Here is a 22,382-nt window from a genome sequence, read left to right on the forward strand (position 1 = left end):
ATATATACATACATATATGTATATGTATGTATGTATACAGTCTGTATAAATATATATATATGTATAAAATTCCCCCCTATTTCCAGCCAACAATGCCATCCAAAAAGGCAGCTCTGCATAGATGCCCAGCATTTTTTTTTCGTTCATCACCTGAGCCAGCCCCGAAAGCTTGGCGCATCTGTCTTTTCAATACGTCGTCTTGCTTTTGTTTAAAACCAAGCTACTGCAGCTTCAAGTATTTTTGCATTATAGAATTTCTTTTTTTATAAATTAGTTAATGTTATATTTCTTTTCCTCAATATTCCGACATATACTATAATATATATACAGTACAATAAATGCTCTCATTCTTTTAATTTTTTTTCAGATAAATCCCTGAGAATGTATGTTGACAGTCGCTAAGTTTCCACATGCACAAGCAAATTGTGTGCCATGCTTCCGGATGAACAAGCACTGCAAAGCCACATGGGTCAGCCTTTGAAACTATTAGTTGTTTTCTGTGTGGTTGGTTCGTTTAAAGAAGCTGAAATGTCGGGATGAGTTACAAAGGAGTAAAGCTGGAGCCATTCGAGGTACTTATCACAGGATGGAGGTGTTTTTGTTTGGTTGTTTTTTTCTTCTTTTTAAAGCCATTGCAATATATATATATATTTTGTTTTGAGGCTGTGAAACGTATACAGAAGGAATAGGAGAGCTCTGTGGGCTTTTGCCACTTGACAACATATACTCAGTGTAAACCAAACTTGTTTTTTTAAGCCTCTCGATCATTCATACGAAAACAGAAAAAGGAAAAAATACACACAAACTTTCACAACATGACAATTTAGTTTTGCAAACTCAGTATATAACTATACACATATAATACCGGTGTGGCTCTGGTTTTTTTGTTTTTAAGTTAAAAAGGATACAAAGGCAGGCTCAAGTAAAAACATATCACCCTCCCGAGTCCTCCCCCCCCCGCCCCCATTCACACATTTTGTCAACCAAACCGTTCACGGACCAACATCATCAGTTTCTTTTTGCCTTTGTAGATTTGTTTTAGGTTGTCAATGAACTGTGTAAACTGAATGTGTCCGTCGTGAGCCATCAGGAAAGTCTCTCGGGCCTTACTCAGGAACTCTATGAACTCGCTATAATGCCGCGGACTGATGTGCGTGAGCCGAGAATGTGTGGTATTAATGTACGCCCCGATCGTGGCATCCAGGAGTTGCCTTAGGGGGGCCTTGTCCAATGACATGAGCTTGCCAGAGTTCCTCCTCCCATGGAGTCCCACCATTCCGGGAGTGGTCAAAGTACATCTGCGCAAGATGTCCGACAACACTGTGGCACACTTGACACTTTTCACCACCAGAGGTATTATAGCGGCTAGCTCATTTTTCCCCAGGGAATGGCTGAGCGCGCACGCCCACAAAACGTCGTTAATGGCAGGGTGCGTGTCCTGATTGTAGCTCAGGTTGAGATGCGTCATGGCCAAGGTGGCTAGTTTGTAGGCCCGCATCGGGTAGCCACGGTGCTCCATGTATCGCGCTATAGTGAAAAGCTGCGTGTAGCTCATGCCGGTCGCGGCAGCATCGAGGACGATTTGGTAAGCAGTCTCAAAAGCTATATGATCCTTTTCGCATAAGGTCAGTGCAGAGAGGGCACAGTTCTGAGGATCCTTCATGGCACACTGAAGAGCAAGCGTCCTAGCACTACTGGCCAGTTTCTCCTGCTGATGGCAGTCGAGATGCAAGCGGACTATGGTGCTGTTGGACATCACTGTGGTGGCAACAATACTAGTAGCTTCGGTTGGAGTGAAAAGTGTAAACCAGCTTTGCATGATGCTATCCAGTGCATAAACACCTGTGGGGGGACAGAAGAAAGGTCACAAACATTGAATCAAATACCAGCTCTAAAGAAATGGACACCTTATGGCTGTTGTCCAGATTACTCCACAGAAGACCTCATACCTAAGCCTCGAGAGCTGCTCTGTTTCTGTAGTTTTTGCACTAGTGTGGCAACCGAGTACAGAATTAAGCAACTTGAGAATCTCAGCTTTTCAAAAAGGACAATTCTGTTCTCAGTGTCTGGAAAGGTAAGTTTGGAAGTGTGTGTGCTATAAGGAATCTCTTCAGCCATTGGAGAGGCTGAAGGTATTCTTTTATCAGTATCCTGAAGCTCTGCTTCTGCTAGACCTAGGGAGAAATAATCTGTGCTAACCTACATCGTTCATACACGAGAACACAATTTGGGTTGACCCTGAATCACAGAACTTTGACCTTCAGCATAGATAAGACACAATCCTTTGTAAGATGCATGGATTCATAATGGAGAAAGCACAGCTTTCTCTTTCACAAGAGGAGGAATCAGAAAAAACTGGGGGGGGGGGCTGTTCTGGAAGTTAAGCACGTGTTCCCTGAGACCACACAGATTACCATTACTATGCCCTTCACAGCATAACATACAATCTACATCCTGTAAAACAATCTCAGAATACAGACTATAGTGAATCAAATGCACGGTGCAGAAAAGGTTGTACAATTGATGTTCCATAATGTGTTATGCATGGGGGCTGCCTTTGAAGAGACTATTGGAATATGGTAGCTAGGTGATTAACTGACATCTAGCAGAAAAAGGATGCTATGTTTAAAGAACTTCATTGGTTGGCTCTCAGCTAGTTTTCAAGCACAATTCACTATGCTGGTTAGTGCCTTTTAAAGGTCTTAACAAGTGTGGGATAAGATACCCGAGGGACAGCCTTCTATCTTCTTAGTCACATATAGCCTTTTCTATAGGGGCACCTTGGTTATGCAACCCCTCCCCAACAGACGACAGGCTGGTGTGTTCTTTACTATTTTCCTGGCAGAAGGCGAAGATGGTCCCAGTCTCACATTTGAGTGGTTTTTAAGCAGCTGTTGGTGCCCTGTGTGATTTTAGCCACTCTTCCTATTTTTTAAGCCTGTCCGACGGTTGGTTAGTTAATTTGAACACATGAAGCCGCCTTATACTGCATCAGACCCTTGGAACATCAAAGTCAGTATTGTCTACTCAGACTGGCAGCGGCTCTCCAGGGTCTCAGGCAGAGGTCTTTCACATCACTTACTTGCCTGGTCCCTTTAACTGGAGATGCTGGGGTTTGAACCTGGGACCTTCTGCATGCCAAGCAGATGCTCTACCACTGAGCCACAGCCCCTCCCAATTTGCTTTCATTCGCCTTTGGTTTACAGCCCTCTTGCTGTCTCATGATGGGTTTAGTACTTATTGCTTCATTTATACTCCTCCTGTCTCAACGACAAAGAGTTAATCCTGAAGTCCCCTTCTGGAAGGAGAAGGGCACTACTGCTCATGGGGGGGGGGGGGTAATTGTGTCTCCCCCTTTCACTGCAGAATTTCACAATATACTCCACCTCAGCCTTTCAAAGGGTTTCCTGACACCCACGAACCACTCTTTTGGGATGCAAAGGTGTCTTCAGTAGTAAGAGATCCACGGAACATGCCAGGCAGTTCTGCAAAGATGCTGACTCTTTCCCTGTCTGTAGCTGGACAAAGGGAAGACCAGCCTGCCGCTGTGGGCTCGCTGAATGATCATAGCCTTTGGATGACCTTGGAAGTCCCTACTGCAATCCATCCCCCATCTAATATCCAATGCCCAGCCTCACAGAACTCACATGAATACAAGGACTGATCAATTTGTGACAAGACCGGATTTTATTGTTACAATGCAAGATTGTGCCATTCATGTGTGCGAACGGACTCTTAGATCTGAGTAGAAGGGCGGAGGGAGGGGGAAGGGCCGGATGACTCCAAGCACATCCAAGCAGTCAATATATTTATGCCAAAAGAAATGTGCGTCCTCTCACATAGTTCCATGCTGCTGTGGATACAACCCCAACAGGAAAATAGAACTCTGCCCTTAAGGAAACATCCTAATCTATACTTACTACCAGCTTTCCTATTTGAAACGTGCAGGTTCCTTTAGTACCCTTTTGCTGCTCTTGTGAGGGTGAATGGCGACTGATGGGCTCCATAAATTGAAGCTTATAGGCAGCTTGAGTGCCTCATTATGGTGCGCAGTAATTTGCACACATCTGTGCACTCATCTAACCACACCCAGAGGTCCTTGTTTGCTGCGGTTGGACTCGGCTGTACTATGCGCAGTCCCCCTCCCCTTACCCTGTGGCCAACCATTCAATGCCTGGTCTTCATTTACATAAACAAACACACTCCCAGTTTACAAACTTGCTCTAGTCTCAGAGGTGGCTTTTTGCATGACATTACAGTTTCCTTATGGAAGCTACATACATATGCTAATATGCTACAGAATTTTTAAAAAAAGCAATTTGTTTGCCAAGAGCAAAGCAAGCAAAATAATGCGCTTATCCTCTAATATCTAGAACACAATCAAGGTTTTAATTATCTTGGCCAAGACAAAAAACACTATTAAAAAGAAGAAGAAGAAGAGGGCTCCATGCAAATCTGCAGACGCGTATTACTTGCTGCAAGGGCATGGAACGGGTAAAGCCTAGGTGGTGGTTTTAATTCTACGGGGGAGAAAAAGCAATCGCGACCTCGGTTTTTGCACAGTGATAAACTGATCTAAAAGTTAATAATCGAGTACATATTAAACATATGAAAAGCGAAAGAGTCCTCTGAATTGGAACAGAGGTCCTATTCAAACAGGAAGCATGCCTGAAGGAAATTTCTCAGAAACGAACGGCATTCTGCAGAACGTGATGGCCAAGCTGGAAGCATTTAAGAGCAGAACAGAACAGCCATAAGCAACACACATTGCCAATATAAGCTCGCGTTGCTTTGGAAGGAAAGACCAGGTACTTTCAGAAGTGATGTAAAGAGCACATTCTTGTTCTCAAAGGCATGTATGGTTGACAGGGCGTGTAAGAGGAGACACAGAATTCCTGGAAACCCAACTACTGTTTTCAAATGACCTGAAAGTGGACTGTCCTATTTGTGGACGCTTAAAGGAAGTACAGGCATCAAGGACCTATGCTGAATGGCAGCTTAAAATGACTATTAGTAGTAGAAGGAACATCTCATGAATCTGACCACCTGCAGCAAACCCCACCACCCCTGGCAACATGGCCTCCTCAAGGGCACTAGGCCTGATCTGGTCTTTCTTCTCTCTCGTAAGCTCGTGTAATTTGTGTAAGGCCACGTTTTCCAGCTGCAGCATTTGCTGCCAGGCAGTTTCAGCTGTATCTGGGAAGATGGCGGGTCAGGTCCTCTGGGACCTGGGGGCATTCAGGCTACTTCCTGCATGAAAGACAGGCTCCCCTGCTGGAGTCTCTCCACATATTACAAATGGCTGGGTTAGTATTTCCAAGGGCACGAGTCAGCACAGAATTCTTGTAACACAGGGGTCCCCAGTGCACCTTTTCTGGTGCCCGCCAAGTGTTTTTAGGAAGTGCGGGGGGGGGGGGGAGGCAGGTAGGACTTTTGTCCAGCAAGGCTTCTAGTTGACTATTGGAGATTTGATTGTCTGCACAGGTTTTTGTTTAAATGTTGTTTTGGCAGCAGCTGCTCCCACAGCACAAAGATGTGCACTGTGTTACTGAGCTTAAGCCATGGCAATCATTTTGCGGCCGGCTCCACCTTCTGCAGCAGCCATTTTATGGCGGCCATTTTGTTGCTGCGTCCACCATGCCACGTCAGAATTCCATAGGTGCCCACAGACTCAAAAAAGCTGGGGACCCCCCGTTGTAACATCACTGCTTCCATGCAAGAAATTCCCATGCTCTAGCTTTTCTGGGAATGGCAACATGGTGAAAAATCTGTCTCTTAAATGCCATGTAAAAACAGGGTCATGTCCAAGGTATGATCACTCTGCTTTGCTGCACAAGTCCAATTAGGATTCTTTCAAAACGGATGCTGGTACATACCTACTTCTGTTGCACACGTTACCAACCACCTCACCATCTCCCGCCGCCGCCAATTCAACGTCGATAACGTCATCCGCATCACCTATTAAAAAGATTTGTTTTTTTGTGGCGATGTGAGAAAAACTGTAGCACGGGGCTGTCAACATGCAAACATAAATAGGCACTTCACAAACAGGAATTTACAGGGGGGAGGGGAGATGCCTTCTCCAGGAAGTGCTGGCACATGGGTCAGGAAACTTCCAAATTCCCCTCTCCCTCCCCCACCCTCTCTCTCTCAATGTGGAACGATGGTTACTTCTCAGTTCATGGGAAGCCAGAGTTTGCTGTTACAACCAGTAAGGCTGTGTTCCCATGAGCAATCCTGACTTGCAAGGCAAGAGCAAACAAATATGCTGGTTTGGGTATAATGGCCCACCAGGTGTTTATCATGAGCCTGGAAATGACCATCTCATAATATGCAAGGAGAGAGAGAAAGCATGATCCCGAAGAGTGTACACACTCATTCAAAGTGGTAAACCACAGTTTGTCTTAACCATACCTCAGACATTTTCCCAAGAACTCAATGCAAGAGTGAGCATTGTGCAATATCTTCCTACTTAGTCTTCTCCCATTCTGAAAATCCCCTCAATTACCTTCTCACGCCCAATGTTCTCTAGTTCCATGTGTATAAAACACGGTCAATTCACAGTTGACTTATGGCGACCCCAAAGGGTTTTCAAGGCAACAAATTTAGGTGGTTTGCCATTGCCTCCCTCCGAGTAGCAAACCCTGGACTTTCTTGGTGGTCTCCCATCCAAGTATTAACCAGGGGCCATCCTGCTTAGCTACCAAGATCTGATGAGATCAGGCTAGCCTAGGCCACCCAGACTAGATCTCTAGTCAGAGCTTTTAAAATCTATCCCATCCTCATTCCCCAGTAATTCCTTCCATCCACTAGAATACAAATTCAAACCTCTCATTAACAGCCAGATATGTTCCCCAACCGCTTGAGCAGCACTGCAGCCCAAGGGTCGGAACTGGTATTTCTGAACATGGTAGACAAAATATTCAATATCTTGTACAAGACTCCCAAGTCTGACATAGCACATACCTGCTGCAGTACTTAAAGTAACTTCCCTCAATAAACATTACTAAATTTGGCGAGAAGGGTCATTCTACCAGACTAAACCAAATGCAAGAAAAGGTCACCAAGACCAAACACACACCAGTGATTCGTAAATTGTTTCATTAAACTCCTATTCTAGCTTGCTTGTCTTTTTTGCTGGGCCAGGCATGTGGATGGCTCTGAAAGAATACTATATATTCCCTCCCAGTGGACAGGGGCCTTGCTTCACTAGTAGAGCAAATTCTTTGTATGCAGGTGGCCCCAATTTTTAATCTGTGGCATCTCTTATTAAAGGACTTCAGGTAGCAGGTGTTGGAAAAGACCTCTCTCCTCTGCCTGGCTCTGAAAAGCCAGTGGCGGTCAGAATATGGAGCTAGGTTGGCCAGCAGCCTGACTTACAATAAGACAGCTACAGACAGCCAAATCTACCCTGAATACATCTCAGACAAAAACTCCCATAGAGCATCACCTGTTCACTAGATAGTGATATTTCACCTATTCCTTTAGCCCAAACATCAGTTCAGCTATATAAGAATACACCAGCAACTGAGTTTTAATTTATTATTCAGAACATTTCTATAATGCCTCTCCAGAGAATCTGCCTGATTTGGTGTTGGGTCACTGTTTCAAAGTCTTTCAGCACCTATTTTATTGATTTGTGAAACCACCCACAAGGCAGATCAATGTGTAAACTTTTAACGGGGACACTCTTAGATACCATCCCTGGCAGGATCACAATGTGCATGTTTGAGGATCCGGTTATTTCAAGTATTTACACCTAGACCAAGCTGAGAGTGTACGAAAATAGCCATGTAATTCATACAAGCTTTGCCTGCTTGCCTATGCATCTTTGCTGCCAAGACAGCAAGAAGCCAATGATACAGTCAAGCCTTTTGACAGAACCTTTTAACTGTAGGGAGCCTTTAAAAAAAAATACTACCTCTGTGTGAAAGCAACAAGGAACTCCCTTCTCCCCTAGCATTTTACTCAGCAGTTAAATGACAAGATCTTATTTATTTGACCCTGGATGTGCAGGAAACGTTAAAACTAGCTGCACTCGCGGTTGTGTTCAACACTGGTCCAAGGATAAACTTGCAGCACAGGATGAAACTGCATTAAGTCAAAACGTACCTGAAGACCCAGCTCCAGCGACACTTTCAAAAGGGTGATATCCGGCAAGCTGTCCATAAGTGTTGCTATTTTGAATGCATCTTGGGCAAGCTTGAAGATGTGTGATGAGGAGTGAATGTTTTTCTGGATAGATTCTAACACTGTTTCAAGCCTTCGAACGTCACCTGCAAAAACACTCTGGATAAGCACTCACTAGTGAAGCACAGAATCATAAGAGTTGGAAGGGACCACAAGGGTCATCTAGTCCATCCCTGCACAATGCAGGAAATTCTCAACTACCTCCTCCCACACCCCCAGTGACTCCTACTCCATGCCCAGAGGATGGCAACAAAAACCCTCCAGGATCACCATAATGTGCAATCCCTGAGGTATCAAGAGTTCCCAAGAGGAACAAACATGCACTTAGAAGCAAGTTCATTGGAAGATTTGTTCGGTGTCAAATTAATTAAAAACTCAGAAAGAACTTCACCTGCATTTTCCATCTCTCAGTTCATATACACATTATATTAACCAAAAAACAACAACACCTGTTACACACAGGGATCCAAGATGTTCTCCACGTGGTCTAAAAAATCCACACAGACAGCAAGTTCTGGTTTTAATACTCTTTTGACACAGCTTTAAAAAGGTAAAGGTCCCCTGTGTAAGCAACGGGTCATTCCTGACCCATGGGGTGATGTCACATCCTGACATTTCCTAGACAGACTCTGTTTATGGGGTGGTTTGCCAGTGCCTTCCCCTGTCATCTTCCCTTTAGCCCCAGCAAGCTGGGTACTCATTTTACCAACCTCGGAAGGATGGAAGGCTGAGTTGACCTTGAGCCGGCTACCTGAAACCAACTTTCGTCGGGATCGAACTCAGGTAGTGAGCAGAGCTTTTTTATTATTATTATTGCATATTTTTTTATTTTTTTCATTAATAAATAGATACACAGAGGGAAAAAATAGGGAAAGGGGAAATAATATTATTTACATATCATTTTGTTGGTATCTAACAATCTCTACCCCTCTTTATAATACCGTCTTCCATATTTTCTTAACATAATAGTAATTCGATTTGACTAGATCTTTTGTCTGTTGCTTTTAATATATTCATAAAAGGATTTCCATCTCTCATGATTCTGTTCTCGTGTATTATCTTTCATATATTCTGTTAATTGTGCCATAGTAATATATTCTAAGGACTTGTCTAACCATATTTGAAGTTTTGGGATCTTATTCGTTTTCCAAAGTGATGCCAGGACTACTCTCGCCGCTGTTACAAGATATTTTAATACGATCTGTTGGTCCTCATTCATGGTATCTGGTGATTTATTCAGAAGAAAGAGTTTGGGATCATATTTTATGCTCTGTCCTACGATGCCTTCGAGGTTCTTATGAATTTTTTTCCAATATTTCTGCACGACTTCACATGTCCACCAACAATGGGAAAAGGTGCCTCTGATTTTATGACATTTCCAACAGAGTCCCGAGGCTTTGCTGTTCATATTCTGAATATTGCTAGGCGTTATATACCATCTGTGCAGCATCTTAAGACAATTTTCCTGAATACTTTGACGTAAAGTAAACTTAGAATTTTTCCGAAAGATCATTTCCCATTCTTCTATCATTATCGTTTCATTTAAGTTCTCCATCCATTTAATTTGGCATACTTCAACTTGTTCTTCCTCTGTATCAAACGATATTAGGAGTTTATAGATCTTTCCTAGAAGATGTTGTACTGGTTTACTCATTAGGTGAGCAGAGCTTTTGACTGCAGCACTGCAGCTTACCACTCTGCGCCACGGGGCTCCTCACAGCTTTACTTATCATAAAATCTAGGTCGTGAATAACCTTCGTTCTAAACCCACATTTACCCAAGAACTGTTAATCGAAAGATTAGGCATCTGCTTAAATTGCCGGTACTGTACCTTTGGCTGCTGTTAGCATTGTTGATGCCAACTCGCATTGCTGAGATTCAATATGACTTAGGGTGAACCAACGGGGATACCGGTTTGGAACCACTGACGCGATGTGATGCGGGCGGGACATGTCTCCCGACGGAGCCGTTGATTCCAATACTAGTAACCTGTGAAACGGGAAAGGGGAAAATCTAATCGATCATGTAATTATAGCCATGAGAAGTGTTCTGGCACTTAATAGAAATGCTGCAATATTCTGAAAGTGGTCGCTTTGGCAGAAAATCACGACTCTCCTGTAGGCAGAGCTCCTTTCCAACCAGTGATAAAGGCCTTCACACAATTACAAAAACTGGAAGTTGCACAAGAGGCAAGCTGATGCCAAGATTTCCAAGTCTCTCAAGAATCTATGGGACATAATTAGCAGGAACAGCACTGAGGACTATGAACACATAGTTAGAGAACAGCTAGAAAGGTGGCAGTAATGCCAGCTCATATTTTAATAAAGTAGCAAAAATATCAAATGAGAATTACAGTCCTGATGCACCGACCCTGGCTTCTATGGTTTTATTTCTGTTCTGTGGTATTAAAAAATGACATTATTGGCCAAGAGGAAAAGCTATTACATACAGCATTACTACATACGGTTGAGAGTGTAAAGACAGAAAATTTTATACTGCCCTCTGTAAAAAAAACAAAAAACAGCACCTTTTGAATACAAACTTTCAGCAAAGAATACAGTTAAGTGAGCCAGAAGCTCAAAAAACTCTGACGCAGCTTTGAGCCAGAAGCTTAAAAAACTTTGATGCAACTCAGAAAGTTTCAAGACTGCATTATTTGTAGAATTTTTCTTCCGGGTGCCTCCAGAAATTAGGTGGGTGAAGGCTGGAGAGGGGATTTTCTGTGGTGGCACCTAAGTAACAGATCTCCCAGAGAGATTTGCCTGGCACGTTGTTCTTCTTTTAGGAACCAAGCCAAAACAATTTCATGCGCCCCTATCTTTTTAGATAAGTAGCATCAACTTTTTAGAACACTTACAAATTTTCATGGTCTGCTGATTTGTTTCACTGGTTGTGTCAACCCATTTTATTGTTTTTTTCTCTTGTTCTGTAAGCTACCCTGTTGTTGTTCTGTAAGCTACCCTTTGTTGTTTTAATCTCTTTTGAAAGGCTTCTACAAACTACATAAACTGAGTGAAACATTTCCCACAAAGTGTTACATATCTGTGTTGGAAATGTAATGTGGCTAGCGCAGATTTGCTGCATCTGAGCCGGACACACCTTGTTTAGCTAATGCGCTAATGATGAATCCCAGGTGCCAGGTCATCACGACACCTACAAATGTAACTGTGGCACCCGCCTAGTATTTTCAACAAGCACTTTATTGTGGCATTTCACAGCAACTCTCAGTGGAATTACAAAGGGCTGGATCCAACCAGTTTTTCCACTGATGAAAAAGGGAGGAAGGGGTCTCTCCCTTGACAACCAAAAAAGCCATTTGGGATCATGGGACCTGCATGGGCAAAATCCATTTGAACAGTGGATGTAAATTGGGGAACTGGCTGGAACTGAGAGGCTGGCTGACTCCAGCCCAAATCTTACTCATTGCTTCATTCCAGAATATTTTGTTGTATGACAAAAGTAAATGTGCATGAGGCTCCTGTCATTACTGTCATTACTTGTTTATATGTAAACTTAACTTTACATCATTTGGTAGTAGTGGATGAATTCACAGGCAGCCCATTTCTGAAGGGGGGGGTAGATCCACAGAGGCTGTGAGCGGCACAGCCATGCCTGCCTAGAGGTTTCCCGGCCACCAACAAGACATTTAAAATGTTTTTGAACAGATAAAAAGAAAATGGCCCCTTTGAAAACAGCGAGGCTGCGCCAGTGTGAGGGGGCGTTTCCAGGGTGAAAGGGGCTAGGAAGCTGCCTAAAGAACTCCCCCACAGTCTCCCACAGGAAAGGTATTCTTGCCATTTATTAAAGGAGTCACTGATAGGATGGAGAAACTTTTGAAAAAACATAACCTACAAACAGTGTTTGCCCTGACCTGGATGGCCCAGGCTAGCCTGATCTCGTCAGATCTCAGAAGCTAAGCAGGGTCAGCCCTGGTTAGTATTTGGATGGGAGACCACCAAGGAAGTCCAGGGTTGCTGTGCAGAGGAAGGCACTGGCAAACCACCTCTGTTAGTCTCTTGCCATGAAAACCCCAAAGGGGTCGCCATAAGTTGGCTGCGACTTGACATCACTTTACACTTTACAAACAGTGTTTAAACCCACCAAGAAAATACAACAGATGCTACAATCAGCAAAAGACAAAAGAGACCCCCTCTCCTCTGCAGGAGTATATCGTATACCTTGCAGTTGTCGACAAGATTACATCGGGACCACAAAATGCAACATACAGACAAGGATAAAAGAACATGAAAGATACTGCAGGCTTGGCCAACCTGAGAAATCAGCAGTGGCTGAACATGGACTGACCCAAACAGGACACAGGGTCTTATTCCAAGACACTGAAAGACTGGACAATTCTACCAACTATTTTGTCAGATTGCACAGAGAAGCCATTGAAATTCATAAACATCAGCACAACTTTAACAGAAAAGAAGAGAGTTTAAGAATGAATAAGGCTTGGCTTCCTGTCCTGAAAACCTCCAGACTAACAAAAAATACAGTCCACAATAGCCATGAAGATTAATTTTGGATTCCACATGTTAACAGATCACTTCAGGATACAATGGTTCCACATTAACATACCACACCCTCATTAACACATTATCTTGATACTTACAGGACAATGATTAGCACATTACCTTCAATACTTTACAGGACAATGACTCAGCTCAAACCCAACCCCCTTCTGACTATATATTGCTCTTCCTACACACTTGACACTGAGAGACACTGCCCTTCAGTGTTACTCCTCTGAAGATGCCTGCCACAGCTGTGGGCGAAAGAAAATACCAAGACCACGGTCACACAACCCGGATAAACTACAAGAACCGATGAACTCTGACCATGAAAGCCTTCGACAGTACCAAGTACAGTTTAACACACCTTAGGTTTTTAAAACTAATGCTTCCTTCATGTTGCAGCTGCGGCCCCTTTCAGAACTAATTCCAGCAGGAAGACCTGACCTAAAGCCCTTTCTTTTAAATGTATCAAAAAATACTCAGCTTTCTGTAGAGCAATGAAATACTACAGAACACATTTCAAAAGGAGCAAGGAGAAAGAAGGAAGGAAGGCTGGGGTAGAAGTTAGCTTTTTACTGTGATGACGGCAATCTGGGTTACTCCCACTTTCATTTATATGCTACAACGCTTCGGTCATAGTTAATCAGCCTTGAATCTCAGTGAGAAAGGCGGACTACAAACAACACAAATAAAGATAAATAAAATAGCTTTAATAAAATTACAAGAAGGTATGAAGAGATTAAGGATTAGGTTTTGCGGTAGCAATATTTAGAAAATTTGATCATTAAAATACAAAACGGAGGGCTGCAGCAAGGAGTCTGGTTCCTAGATGTCTGGGTGGGCTCCCAGAGCCAAAGAAAAAATTGGCAAGGCCTGCACTAATGTAATGGGATATCATCCTTCCAATATATAACTGTCAGGAAAAGACCAAGTGGTTTTTTGTTTTAGAATTACTAGAGGAGGTTATAGAGTAATTTGGTACAAACGTGTCAGCAGGAGCTAAAACAATTTAGACACGGTATTGGAACAGAAGAGCAAAGCCATATAAAAAAGCATGCATGTATTGGAAGTGAGAAAACTGAGTAGCAGCAGATAAGTACAAGAAGGATATGAGTATATTTGATTTAAATTGGAGGAAAGCAAGAAATCAGAAGGAGATTGAGACTGGGAAGGCCAGCTTTGAAAGAGCTAGAAAAGATTCTTAAGAGTAAGGATGTGTCAATGGTCACCAAGATCAAGTTAATTCATGCCATCGTATTCCCTATTACTACGTATGGGTGTGAAAGCTGGACATTGAAGAAAGCTGATAGGAAGTAAGTAGATTCCTTTGAAATGTGGTGTTGGAAGAGTGTTAAGGATAACGTGGACTGCCAAAAAACAACAACAAATCAGTGGGTTCTAGATCAAATCTAGCCTGAACTGACTCTAGAAGCTAAAATGACTAAACTGAGTATTTTGGTCATATTATGACAGGGGTGGGTAACCTTTTTTCTGCCAAGGGCCATTTGGATATTTATAACATCATTCAAGGGCCATACAAAATTACCAATTTAAAAATTAGCCTGCTATATTTGGTCAGACATTTAGCCAAGAGGCATGACCGGAGACAGCTCCAAGTGTCTGCCACGTAGAGCGACTCGCTTTTGAGCTCTGCCATCCCCAGCTGGGCCCAAGAGATTCAGGCAGGGCAGCAAACACAAGATAGAGTGAGTGACAGGCCGCTCGGGGCTTGTAGGGGAAGGAGCCCGGTCCAGTAACACCCCGATCCGGCACTTTCCTACCCTACGCATCTTTTGCAGGACTTAGAGAGGAAAGAACCAAAAGGGAGAGGGGTACCGACCAAGCCCCAAGCAGGCAGCTGCCACAGATGACCCTCCCCCACGTGGGCAAGCAGGCAGGCATCCAACCGGTGGCGCACTCGCCCACCTGGTGGCACAGGATGGTCTGTTGCACCAGCCGGGGGTAGCCGTCCAGCTGCACGCCAGAGTTGTTCCTGCTCCGCATGGTCAGGGTCAGATTCTACAGCCGGCTCCTGCTACCTCCGCCTGCAGGGATGAAATGAGGACACACTGGCTAAGGACTCACCCCCGCACAATCTGGCCCTGCCCCCTTTAACCCCTCCATTGTCGCCACTTGTAGTACAGAGGGAATACGTTTCTCCACAGTCCGAGTGGGAAAGGGTTAACACAGTTTCTCGGACGGTCCCAGCAGCTCCATCGCTAACGACTCTTCTGCAAGGGGGGGAAAAAGGTTCCTTTTCTCAGCAAAACAAACTCACATCCGCCTTGAATAAAGGCTATGATCGCCAATCTTAGATCCTTCTGAGCTAGAGATTTGCCAGGACCCACAAAGGGCCAGATATTCCACACCCAAGCATTATGAGAAGACAAGAGTCACTGGAAAAGACAGTCATGCTAGGAAAAGTTGAGGGTAGCAGGAAAAGAGGAAGACTCAACAAGAGATGGACTGACTCAATAAAGGAAGCCACAGCCCTCAATTTGCAAGATCTGAGCAAGGCTGTCAACGATAGGACATTTTGGAGGTCCCGGATTCATAGGGTCGCCATGAGTCAGAAGTGACTTGACAGCACTTGACACACACACATTGGAACAGAAGAGCAAAGCCATATAAGACAGGATGCGTAAGACTGCATATATTAGAAGTGAAAAAACAGAGTAGCAGCAGATAAGTACAAGGATATGAGTATATTTGATTTAAATTGGAGGAAAGCAAGTCTTAGGATCAAAATCATCAACTTCTACGTTGACTACAATGTGAAAGTGTTTATGGTTTGTATTAATGACACACCTCTTTCTTCAATGGCAGTTATGGGATGTGCATTTCTGATTTAAAAAAAAGAACGTATGGAACCCAAGTTGTCTCCCTCCAAGCTAGCAAAGAATCTGGTCATCTCTGGTGAGTAACAACTGCCCTGGGGTGACTCTTTGCAGCAAAGTGGGAGAGAGCAACAACTGCTCCATTACTAGGTGGTAAAGGCCCAGGGGGAATTCTCCCCCCACCCCAGGTCTTTTTGAAATATTTCCAGCAGAAAATTTGTGAAAGCACTGGAAGACTCACCTCTGCAATATGCTCTTGTTTTGATATGTACATATTTTCAAGAATATTTTTGCATAAATGTAAATAGTGTTGGCGCCAATTAATATGCTATAATTGTTTTATGGCAATACATTAGGTTCAGGGCTTTTGAAGCTACAAGGTTTATCTTGATATTTGAATATGCTAGAAGTTAAATATGCTACAGCAGGGGTGTCGAACCCAATTGTTACAAGGGTCAGATATGTAGGGTTGCCAGGTCCCTCTTCACCACTGATGGGAGGTTTGGGGGTGGAGGGCGGGGTTTGGGGAGGGGAGGGACTTCCATGCCATAGAGTCCAATTGCCAAAGCGCCCATTTTCTCCAGGTGAACTGATCTCTTATGGGCTGGAGATCAGCTGTAGTAGCAGGAGATCTCCAGCTAGTATCTGGAGGTTGGCAACCCTATGGATATGACATAAATGTCACTTGGTCGGGCCAGGCCATTGCTTGCCAGCCCAAATTGAGAGTGGGAGGGTGGCTGCCTTGGCTGGCTCGCAGGCTGGATAAGAGCTCTGCTAGAGTGTGTATTTATCCATACTACAGAATTTATTGTCCACTTTCAACTTTTAATTTTTTCTCCCTCTCAGATGGCAGTACATGTGCTAAGGTAGCATGGGATACAGAGGTTTGCAATACTAAAGTATTGGCAATATTTGCATTTTTCCCCTTATAGAAAACCAAGACATATGTACTTTTAAATTCTATAAATATGCTGAAGAACACAGTTTTATATGCTAAGTATATAAATGATGCATTTTTAATTTTTTAGACCAGTAAAATCCATTTAGGACTGAATGGAAAGTATGGAATATATGTCTTTTTTTTTCACTGAGAAAAAAGGGGGGGAACCCTGAGGCTTCCCCTGAATGGCTTCAAAGTTGCCACACATTTATATCTTTGTTGCCTATCAGTTGTTAAGCTGCCTTCTTCAACTTTCCAATGAAAAGTGACAAGAAATGGTTACACAAGACGCTGCTTTGCACAAGACACTGGGTTTTTTCTTCCTTCTCATAAGGGAGATTGGGGTGGGGTCTCAGAGATGCTCGTATGTATACTCCTAAATGTTTCCGGACACACAAAGCCTTCCCCCTCTGACAGCATTTTTGGAATTGTACCAGATGCTGCCAAGAGAGGTACCTAGACTTTTGGGAGTGGCTTCCCGTGAAGCTGTGGCAGGATACAGTAGGTAAGGGCTACGGAGAACAGTAGGTAAGAAAAAGTCTGGTATTTTAATGTATAAAACTAGATGACTGCAAGGGCAAAAACCACAATCTAAAATAACCCTACACAGGAAAGTGAACACGAATAAAAACCTACAGAGAGAGAGAGATGCTGGTTGGAAGAGCTATAGCAACTGTAACAGAAATAGTTGACAACTCTACTGACAAGTTACCAAGTTCTCTCTCCTCCTACTACAGACCTATTATTAGACAGGACTACACTGTAATCTTCTTGAATGAGAATAAAGCGGCTCTGTGTGTGCGCGCGTGTTGAACTAACCCCTTACCATGATGATTAAGAGCAGCCTCAGCCTTCAAAAGGTTAAAGTGGTATTGAAAGCTGGAAAGGGATGTCAACAAGCAGGAGTCCACCGTAACGAGAATGCTTGAAGCACTGGATTGTGCAGATACAGGGATTCTGGACGCCCCATACCAAATCCCACAGATGAACAAGCTGATGATTAAGACTCAGGGCAAAAGTTGCCCCCCTACCAGAGGGGACAAAGTTTAAATTGTTGGCGCCCATGCCTTGTTTTCAAGGCACTGAGAATGCAAGAGAAAAATGGGGTTCCTCTGCTAACCTCAGTCAGGTTTGGGGCCCTTGATATCGGAGTTCTGGGGGACAGGCTGGAGAACCGGAACACAAGCCTCAGTTATACTCAAAATCTGAGTTGAGATTGCTTTCCATGAACCCAGTGACCACTGTCATCAATGATTTGCTCTATAAGGAAAGCAACCCAGACCAGTTAATTGCTCTCTCGCATTTCAGCTTTATCTTTCATTCCGGCTCAAATCCATGAAGACGTTTTGGAATTTACATATACGCTTGCATTTCTGTAAGATCAATTTTTGTTAACTGTTGATTTCGAGAGGGTGGTTTTTTCCTTTCGAACTCTGACGTGACAGCGCAGCATCCAATGGGGGGGAGGGGGGAACCCCCTGCAGTTGAGTTCATTGCATATAACGCTCACATTTGGCACATTCGCCCAAGGAACACTTGCCACTGTCATCCAGTCATTATAAACATGCTTTTGCTGGTATTTTTACAACTTACATTCCCGTCTTCAGTGAAGCAACGCGCGTGACTTTCGAGACAGTAAGTGGCAGTTTCGGTCTATAAATGTTTAACAAATACCTTCATCAACACATAAAACTGGATAAAAATTAAGAATGCTGCCTGAAAGGTAGCATTCTAGGTGCAGCACTAAAGGATCAAAAAAGAAACATGCCAACAGTAACTTTGGGAAACGGTTAAGCCTTCACTTCACAATGATTAGCAGTATTCCAGCTTCCTTTCAGGCACAGTCAAAGTGGTTTTGTTTAAGCTATTTAAGCACCTGTTTATTTATAGGTCACCTTTCTCACCTAGACTGAAGGTGGATTACACAAAAATGATGTAATAAGAATGAGATAAAAACAAACACTAAATAAAACCAGATTGCAAAATTGGAGAACAGTGCAATAAACAGTATTACACAATACAGTTCTGTGCACCAGAACTGAGCTGCAAACATGGAAAATATACAACAAAGCAAGGAAAGTTGCCTACGTTTCAGAAATTAACCTTATTCGCACCATTCCAAGACAACAAAAAGACAGTATTATGCCTAAATAGTATAAGCCTGGCTGGATTTCCACGCCTGTGTTTTGGTGGGAAAACCAGAGAGTAAAACTATTCAACGCAATTATGCATTTAACAGCTGCTTGAACACTCAGATTCCAAAATCCAGCAAAGCTGTCCATTTTCAGTCCAGCTCTCTGCATTCCGTGCACAGAACGGACTGGTGCTTATAGCCAAATCTTCCACATCATGAGTAGTTGGAGATAGTGGCCAGGAGTGCACTTCACCAGCTTCTGCTGGTGGGCCAGCTGCAGCTTTGCCCGGGCAAAAAAGTTCCTGCCACTGTGGCTCATGCCCTGGAAACATCTAAATTAGATTACTGCAGTGTGCTCTGCATTGGGGGGGGGGGGTTGCCCATGAAAAGTGCTTGGAAGCCACAATTGTACAGAATGCTTCAGCCAGAACACCGGCTGGAGTGAGTCTCTGAGACCATCTCTCTCCAGTCTTGGCACACCTATACCGGCTTCCAATTTGCTTCCAGGCTAAATTTAAGGTGCTGGTATTAACCTTTAAAGCCCTGTACAGCCTGGGACCAACATACCTGAAGGGCCGGCTCTCCCATTCGAACCTACCCGCTCACTCCGGTCATCCTTGCAAGGCCCTGCTTTGGTTGCCCCTATCAACCTCCTGGCCAGGATACCTTAAGGACCATCAACTCCCATATGAACATACCCCAACCCACTTCTGTCATCTTTGGAGGCCCTGCTTTGGGCCCCCCCCCTTCATCTAAAATTAGACTGGGGGCAATACAAGAACAGGCCCTCTCAGTTGGGGCACTGAAACTGTGGAATTCCCTCACCAGGAAGACAAGTCCCTCTCCCATCAGTCTTCCACCAATGGTTAAAAGACTTTTCTGTTTTGGTTGGTGTTCCCTCGGTGACCCTCCTTCCCGTTTCTGCTTTTCACTTGTTTGTGTTGTTTTACATAAATGCATTTAAATTTTTTGATGTTTTGACCACTACCTTGGGGGGGTGGGGTCTTGAACTGGGCAGAAAGGCAGTATAAATGCTTTCAAATAAATTAAATAAATTGGGAGGACACAAGTACATTCTATACAGCAAATACTTACCTGCCCCTAAAGCTCCATAAGTATTCTGCCATTTACTAGTGAGAACTTTACTCTCTAACCACTGAAGTAAACCTAGACAGGCCCAGTCTGTAAATGGCCACTTGCTCATGGTGTAATATTCATCAGGAAACTATGCAGGGAAACTTTACGAGATCCATAAAGGAATGTGTTGGCAGACATAAATGAACTAGTCCACAAATGTTTACTAATTTGTGGGCTACAAATTTACATGGACTAATTTGCAAGGTGGTTATTAGCCAACAGCTTGCCGGCTGCAGATGCTAGACACAGACAAGGACAATCAAATTGCATTTCCCGGCCATAGACTGGGGTCTGATTTAAACAGGGCTGTTGGCAAGGCAGAAGTGTTGACCCATGCAACTTTGCACTTGCTTAGCATCGCACGGAAACTGTACTGCAACCCACACAAAAAAGTTAACCATGCTTAATTAGCATGCCAGCGTGAACCCTGGACTGGTAAATGCTTTTGGCCTTGCCAGCATCGTGTTTAAATCAGACTGGAACAGACAGACAGGGCTGGAGACCAAAATCCACTGCAAGGTCTCTATTACAAATATTCTTGAGCCACAATGGGATAGGTGGATCTAGATTAAATTTTCCACTAGCAGAAGGTACTTTCAGCAGGGAACCCAACCCCACCTGCCTGCATCCTCCCACTGAGCTCCCCAAAATGCTGCGCTTTGGGGTCAGGTGGCCTTCAGGAACTCCGTGAGCAGCAAACTGAATTAGGAGCCTGCAGTGATGGGTGGGGGGTAAAAGGTAAAAGTCCCCTGTGCAAGCACCGGGTCATTCCTGACCCATGGGGTGACATCACATCCCGATGTTTACTAGGCAGACTTTGTTTACAGGGTGGTTTGCCAGTGCCTTCCCCAGTCATCTTCCCTTTACCCCCAGCAAGCTGGGTCCTCATTTGACCGCCCTCGGAAGGAGGGATGTCTGAGTCAATCTTGAGCCGGCTACCGGAAACCGACTTCCGTTGGGATCGAACTCAGGTCATGAGCAGGGCTTGGACTGCAGTACTGCAGCTTACCACTCTGCGCCACGGAGGGTAGGGGGGAATTGGTGGAAATTCCAACCCTTTTCCATCAGCGGAAAGTTCAGCCTGGATCTAAAGCTTTAAGGCAAATTTAAAGATAGTAGCTTCCAAGCAGTTTCGAAGTTCTAACATCAGCGCAGGAAATACTTCAGAGTAGCTTGGAGTGTCAACAAGGGCAATTTTCTTCATCAACCTAGTGTGGCAGAGATGGCTTGAGGGGTAGGATATCTTCACCATATATTTAGATCAGTTAGTTCATGATAAGCTACAAACACCGAACACATGAAGCTGCCTTATACTGAATCAGACCCTGGGTCCATCAAAGTCAGTATTGTCTGCTCAGGCAGGCAGCAGTTCTCCAGGGTCTCAGGTAGAGGTCTTTCACATCACCTACTTGCCTAGTCCCTTTGACTGGAGAAGCCAGGAATTGAACCTGGGACCTTCTGCATGCCAAGCAGATGCTCTACCAACTGAGCCACAGACCCTCCCCTCTATCTCAGAGGGTAGCCATGTTGGTCTGCAGTAGAAGAGCTAGATTCAAGTCCAGTATCACCTTAAAGACCAGTAAGATTTTTAGGGTATAGACTTTCAAGGGTCAAAGCTCTCTTCATCAGATACAAATAATGACTGGAATTTAAGACAATGTTTATGGTCTCAGCTGCAAAGCAATTACTGACCCCACCTGCAGATGCATTCCAAAATGGAGTAATATTGGGGCGGGGGGCATGAAGTATTACGCAGTTTATGAGATGCTCTCCAGACCCCAAAAGACAGAGGCTGCACTGAATACAGAAGGTTAACCACACAATCCTAGGCAGGGTTACACCTTTCCAAGCCCACTGAAGTCAATGCACTTAGAATGGCATAAGTCTGTTTAACACTGCACTGTAAGCCACGTATCTGTAAAAAATTTTCTTGGCTTATCAAAAAAACTGCCGTTAGCTAGAGGATTCTTCTCTCTTTATCCCTTCATCTGTGTGTGTGGGTGTGTGTGTGTGTTAAGTGCCGTCAAGTCGCTTCCAACTCATGGCGACTCTATGAATCAATGTCCTCCAAAACATCCTATCTTTAACAACCTTGCTCAGCTCTTGCAAACTGAGGGCTGTGGCTTCCTTTATACAGCCAATCCATCTCTTGTTGGGTCTTCCTCTTTTCCTGCTGCCCTCCACTTTTCCTAGCATGACTGTCTTTTCCAGTGACTCTTGTCTTCTCATAATGTGACCAAAATACGATAGCCTCAGTTTAGTCATTTTAGCTTCTAGGGTCAGTTCAGGCTTGATTTGATCTATAACCCACTGATTTCTTTTTTTTTTTTTTTTTTGGCAGTCCACGGTATCCGTAACACTCTCCTCCAACACCACATCTCAAAGGAATCTACTTTCTTCCCTTCATCTACTATTCTTTAACTTGTCTATGATTGATTACCAGTTAGCTTCAGTGTCATAGCATTCGACTTCTGGCAATAGCAGTTGTTTCCCATTGAGAAGGACGACAGGGTATAAATGAAGTAAAAACAAAAAACACATAGATTCGAGTCCAGCAGCACCTTAGAGGTCAACGAGATTATTTTTTGTTTTAAGCTTTCAAGAGTCAAAAGCTCCCTTCATCAGAG

The 22,382-nt window shown here is 43.8% G+C and overlaps 1 protein-coding gene across 1 annotated transcript in view; it reads right to left on the reverse strand.

Moving 5' to 3' along the window:
* Positions 1-204: 204 nt before the first annotated feature.
* Positions 205-22,382, reverse strand: part of ZSWIM6 (zinc finger SWIM-type containing 6) — a 121,180-nt gene continuing 99,002 nt past the window's right edge. Inside the window, exons 11-14 of the mRNA XM_056848242.1 lie at positions 10,022-10,179; positions 8,113-8,276; positions 5,877-5,958; positions 205-1,842 (exon numbers count right to left, since the gene is read on the reverse strand). Of these exons, the coding sequence (XP_056704220.1) occupies positions 980-1,842; positions 5,877-5,958; positions 8,113-8,276; positions 10,022-10,179 (1,267 nt within the window). The 3' untranslated portion in view covers positions 205-979. The remainder of the gene's footprint in view (positions 1,843-5,876; positions 5,959-8,112; positions 8,277-10,021; positions 10,180-22,382) is intronic.

This window comes from Euleptes europaea, chromosome 4, assembly GCF_029931775.1.
Source record: "Euleptes europaea isolate rEulEur1 chromosome 4, rEulEur1.hap1, whole genome shotgun sequence".
Classification (NCBI taxonomy): domain Eukaryota; kingdom Metazoa; phylum Chordata; class Lepidosauria; order Squamata; family Sphaerodactylidae; genus Euleptes; species Euleptes europaea.